The 6,000-nt window shown below is 47.1% G+C and overlaps 1 protein-coding gene across 2 annotated transcripts in view; it reads right to left on the minus strand.

The window, feature by feature from the left end:
- ATOSA (atos homolog A) overlaps nt 1–4,254 on the minus strand; it is a 33,588-nt gene extending 29,334 nt beyond the window's left edge. For both annotated transcript variants that reach the window (XM_058156075.1, XM_058156074.1), the window contains exon 1: nt 2,860–4,254. In XM_058156075.1, coding sequence (XP_058012058.1) covers nt 2,860–2,875 — 16 coding nt within the window. In that variant the 5' untranslated portion in view covers nt 2,876–4,254. The remainder of the gene's footprint in view (nt 1–2,859) is intronic.
- Nucleotides 4,255–6,000: the final 1,746 nt, after the last annotated feature.

Genomic DNA, 6,000 nt, shown 5'->3' on the forward strand with positions numbered 1-6,000 from the left:
TATATCTCAGCACATTCTGTATCTCAATATTTTTCCAATATGGAATTTATGTTGAATTAGGCATTAATAGGATAGTCATATTATTCTAACAGCAAAACACTCTTAACTGGATATTTTAAAATGATGCATTGTAAGAATTGGACAAAATAAACCAGTGCACTTCAGCAAGGAAATTCTAGAAGGTAACACAGAAGAGTCACAGTGTGAAAACTATTTGAAAGAAGCACTCTGGACTAAGTACAAGCCTAGCACCTTCCAGTTATTGATGAAAGTGGTCTCATCTTTTTTCAAGCTCCCAAGGATTCCTTCAAAAAATCTGCATATCATAATATCAACCAAACAATAATCTCTTGTGCATCCAATCCTAAAAGTAATTTTCTCTTAAATCAGTTGAAAGTGCTACATATTTAGAAGCTGCAAAACCTATTCATTTCTGTAATATACTAAACTTTTTTTCCTGCCGTCCTTGAAACGAAATATTCTCAGAATCACAGTTCCCCCATGTGTATATTTACACTTTCTACCCTTTAAATATTAGAACCCTCATAGTCAATACAATGGGAAAATGCTAGGTCTCATTTTCGGAGAAACAAAGTGCAATAATATTTATTTTTACTCAACCTTTAAACATCTGATGATACTTCCACTCACAGAGGTTTAAGGGAAATTTAGAAATAGCATTGGCACAGTTTGCCTTAGCAACCTTCCACACAAGGGCTCTACACCCATCTAAGTTTTGTATCTAACTTATCATCCATCATCAGCTGGTTTGCTGACTTGATTGTCCTCAATTATTTAAGTTCCATTACTTCAGTAGGCCTACTCTAATTACTATTAAATCTGAGTCTAATCCAATGCAGCTATTAATCACTAAGGTCCCATATATTAACACAGACAACAACAAAAATCTCATTTACAGATTGATACAGTACTTCTTATTCCTGTTAGTCTGATATTAAACAGATTATACTTCAATTTAAAACCCTGCTCATCCTGCATCCTTCACTATTAATTTTCAACTAATGAAAGCACTTGATAGCACACTTGAGTGATTGCCTGTAGTGCAGCTGCTTTGCAGAAAACAGGGCAAACAAACATTTGCATGACTGTGCCTCCTAAGAGTATCTCTATATTAAATGTGGCACTTAAGCCACACTTTTAACCCCCTGTGGTTGATATGAAGCAGCCACATTGTTAAATTAGATAAACACGGTTCTTCCTATGGCTGAATCTGCTTTTGAAAAAAGTAAATGAAAATACATCTTACGCTTATTAAGCTCTTTGAATAATATGCTAAATATTGATTTTCCAGAAGAATTTTTAACTTACTGCTTTACAGACTACTTTAGAGGTATTTAATTATAAAAGGTCATTTGCCTCACAGTTGGGCATTATTAAAACTTTATGAATATGCATCAAGCTTCTGTACTATGAAAGGAGTTACATGCTGAACCTCCAGCTATATCAGTATATTTTATACTTTATTTTGCTCCTACAAGGACCGCAATACTTAGGGACACTTAGCAGGTTACAGAAACAGGCTGAAAAAAATCTATAGGATCACCAGTTGGCAGCAAAGAGACAGATAAGATGTTTGCTGCCATCTAGTAGCTGACAAGATGTTTGCACTCCAGATTTAAGTAGTTCTAAATATTAGTATAAATCAGATTAACCAAGATTTAGCATATATTTAAAAATGTCATGTTTACTTGTTCCACATCAATGTTACTTCTTTTAAGCAGCCAAAAACACTGTTTTTACTTGTATCCTGTCTCCTTAAGCAATTGTAGAAATATTTATGCTTTTTTAAAAAAACAACAACACTTCTGTATCTTAATATTCCGCAGTATCTGTGGTATTCTAACTGAAGCTGTTCAGCAGCTGAATTCAAACACTGTGCTAAGCCCAAGTTTGTTTAACCAGCTTATTGAACAAACCATAATTAACTTGACATAACATGCTAAACCATAAATCACAATTCAGTAAGAGCTAAAACCACATAAACAAGCACATAATAGCTTATTGAATCCTGCCACTCTAAATAACAAATGTACATTAAATAACAAATGTACATTAAAGCAAATGTTGAGACAGCCCTTTGCTCCAATGTGGGGTATTATTAAATTGACAATGTAAACCTCAATTCAACCAATTGCCCGAGTACTAAGAATTAAATACTATATGTTGTTACCCCAAAATATTTTTCAGTCTGTTTAATAGATTTCCAGCAGTAAATCCTGAATAGTTTATCTTTTTTTTTTGCATTAGCAGTCATGATTTAGTTAATGATAAGGAATTTCTTAGAACAGCTGTATGAATTCTGAATTGGTGCTCATTTGTCCTATTGAGTTTATTTCTAAACACAATTAGGGATGAAACTGAAAAAGATCCTGCCAGAATTGTTTACAGGAATTTAAATAGGCTTTAGCTTTTTTTGCATTAGTTTCAGACTACATTATTTGTGCATTACATGAAGATGGTTTGGTTACTTAATTCCTGATTATAATAAATGATATTATTTTATTTTCTTATTATATGGTAATAACTTAAGAAAAACACTTAACATTTAAAATTACATTCTCTCAGAAGGCAAAAGGTGTTTTCTATAACATCTCAGCTCTTGGAAGTAAACTTAAGTTCATTCAACAGCCTTAAACAAAAACATGTTAGAACAATATCCTAATTATCAGTTCCAAGTTTTAATCCTTCCTGATCCTTTCCAAATTCCTCCCCCCTCGTTTCTTTTTAGACTTAGGACCTCAACCCAACCATTTCCCAACAACACTGCCGTACATCACAAAGCCACTTGCCCAACAATAAAACACCAGAAAGGGAACTGCTTTTCAGAAACTCATTTACCTCGATCCGGCTTCATTTTCACGCCAATCTTTTCTTCCCCTTCTCGGGTCCCAGCCAAAAAAAGAGAGAGAGAGAGAGCGACAGAGTCCTTCGGCTTCCCCAGCTGTTTTTCTTCCTTCCGTCCCGACGTGGCTTCTCACCACCAGATTCCTCCTGTTTTCTTGCTCTTCCCTGGGGAGATCGGAGTCCCCAAAAGAAGGGAGGGGGGAGGGAAATCCAGCCTTTTCTCCCCTTTGACGGCTTACAAAAATCGGTAGCGTCCAGGCCTCCTCCTCCTCCTCCTCCTGGCATTCATTGTGTGGTGGCAGCAGCAGTTGGATGGAGAGGGAGAAGCTAAAGGCAGTTTGTCTGTCCGTCCGTCTCTCTCTGGGTGGAACTTGCGTGCCTTCCTTGCCAAGGTGTCCTCCTTTGACACGGCGTCTCTGAACCGATCTATTTATAAACCTGCCGGGGCAAAAGCTTAAGACAACAAAAGCTAACCCCCTCCCCTTTTGCACTCGCACTCACACACACACCCCAAATCAAAGGCTCCCAAAGCCCCAGAGCCTTCGGGGCAGTGTCACCCCAGCCTGGCGTCCATGGCGTTTTACCTGTTCTACCGCCCGCCCGCCGGGAGGAGGCCTCCCAGGCGCCGACCTCCCTCTCCTCCTCCTCCTCCTCCTCCGAGTAGTCCCCTGACTCGCGTCTAGCCTAAACCATCCTTTCTTTTTTTTTTTTTTGGTTGTTGTTTTAATAAAACGGGGCCGTCTAGCAAGAGCGGCGGCTCGTCATCAAAGGCGAGGGGGGTGGGCGCAAGCTTCCCGGAGAAAAAACAACGCCGTCCCCGGCCGAGTCACGGCTTAATCCCAGCAGCGGCAACAACAGCAGGAAAACATCCTCCCCACCAACCCAACCCCCGTGTCCAGACCGCCACGACGAGCACCCACCCACGTCTGAAGGGAGCGGAGAGCCTGGCTGAAGGAGGGGGGGGTCCTCGCGGGGGGGGGAGGGGTGGAAAAGAGCCCCGGGGGGGGGAGGGAAGAGGCTCAGGGCCTCATGTCTGCCCAGCAACGGGCGACAAGCTCTCCCCCGCCGACTTCCCCGTCGAGGGGCCCGAGGAGAGGGTGACCCCCGCCTCCCCTCAGAGACCGCCTCGGTTCGGAGTCGTCCTTTTCTCCTCACTTTCCGCCCTCCTCCCCCCCCCGGCTTCTTTTGCCCTCCCGGGAGGCGTCACAGCCTCATCGCGCTGCGCCGCCCGCCCGCCTCTCGCTTCTCCTGCTCGGCCGCGGCGAGGAATCTCCTCCCTCAGAGGGGGGGTTCGAGCCGAAAGGAGGCTGCTGCGGAGGGCCGCTCCGTCCCGACCGTCAGGAGCCGCGCTGAGGGGCTTCAGCCGCACCGCGACGCCGCTCCTCGCCGACGCCGACGCCGCCCGCCCGGCTGAGGGAGCTCCCGAGGCGGCCGCACGGGGTTCGCCATGGCTCCGACGGGCCCTCCTCTTCCTCCTCTTCCCCCACTTCGCAGCGCCTGACTAAACTAACTCTCCTCCCGTCCCGACGCGCTCCGGACTTTCCCCGCCCCGACGACCCCGCGGCGGTCGGCGCAGGGTCTCCGGGCCGCCGCTCATGCAGCGCCGCCGAGCCCCGAACCCGACGCAGCCCCACCGCCCGCCATCCTGCCACCCCCCACACGACACTACAGAAACACGCCCCCGCGCGCGCGCGCGGCCTGCGCCCTTCAGGCGGCTCGGCCGGGCTCTTGTCAAGAAGGCTCACGCGACCGCGGACACGTGGCGCGGCGGGGGCCAATCGCGGCTCCGCTCGCGCCGGGAAGCCCCCCCCTCACGAAGAAGCGCTCGGTCGCCACGGCAACCGCGGCAGGGCCTTGTCAAAGTTAGGCCCGAGGCCTAAATCGACCCTACGGGTCCGTCGAGGTTGTAGCGTGGGGGGGAGCGAATAGAAGAGAGGCCGCGGCTCCGGTTCTCTGGCGGCTGGGTCGGCAGCCGTCCCAGTGCGTCTCTGTCAGCTTAACGAGTCCGAACTCCCCTCCGGCCGGTAATTTGCCCTCCAACTTCCTTGGCGAGCCGTGTTTGCGAGGGCAGGTTTCCTGAGAGGCAGGTGCTCTTTTACTGATTCTTTTTTTGCTTGCTAGATTCGCCTCCCGCCTTTCCGCCAGGAAGTCAAAATGCTGCGGGGCGCGCACGCCGCTCCTGCTTTTCACCTCACGGCAACCACAACCCTGTGAGGTAGGCCGGCTGGAAGGAGAAGGTCTGGCCCGAAGCGCAGGTGAGTTTTCCTGCCCGAGGTTGGACTTGATGCCCCACTGCCGGCCTGACACTGAAACCCCCGTCTGTTGTCACGTCCCTTTTCCCATCCCTTTCCGATCCATGAGCCTGGAGAGGCAGAAGCAGCATCCGACTTTAAGCCTGGTCAATAATATATTCATTCCTCAGGGAAGGCCTGGGCCGACTAGCTCCAAGGGATGCTATGGAGCGGGGGTCTTCAACCTTGGTCCCTTTAAGACTTGTGGACTTCATCTCCCAGAGTTCCTTAGCCAGCTTTGCTGGCTGAGGGACTCTGGGAGTTGAAGTCCACAAGTCTTAAAAGGGACCAAGGTTGGAGACCCCTGCTATGGAGGGCCTATGGGTCAGTAATGGCAGAGATCCCCCTTCAGATTTTTATGGGGGAACTGAATTACCTCACAATGGTGCAAATACGAAGGGACAGTGCAGCTCATCAATCCAGGAGAACGTAATTCCTTTAGAGAAGTGTGATTCAGGAATACTATTTATTATATACTTATATATATATAAACATGATTTATAAAATAAGTAAATAAAAAAGGTATTTTATTTGCTGCATTTCTGCCCTGCTTTTTCTCAGAGAGCTGCAGGTGGTCTAAATGGGTGGTCTCCAACCTTGGCAATTTTAAGCCTGGAGGACTTCAACTCCCAGAATTCCCCAGCCAGCTTTGCTGGCTGTGGAATTCTGGGAGTTGAAGTCCTCCAGGCTTAAAATTGCCAAGGTTGAGACCCCTGCTATGGAGGGCCTATGGGTCAGTAATGGCAGAGATCCCCTTCAGATTTTTATGGGGAACTGAATTACCTCACAATGGTGCAAATACGAAGGGACAGTGCAGCTCATCAATCCAGGAGAACGAATTCCT

Source organism: Ahaetulla prasina, chromosome 13, assembly GCF_028640845.1.
Source record: "Ahaetulla prasina isolate Xishuangbanna chromosome 13, ASM2864084v1, whole genome shotgun sequence".
NCBI classification, from domain to species: domain Eukaryota; kingdom Metazoa; phylum Chordata; class Lepidosauria; order Squamata; family Colubridae; genus Ahaetulla; species Ahaetulla prasina.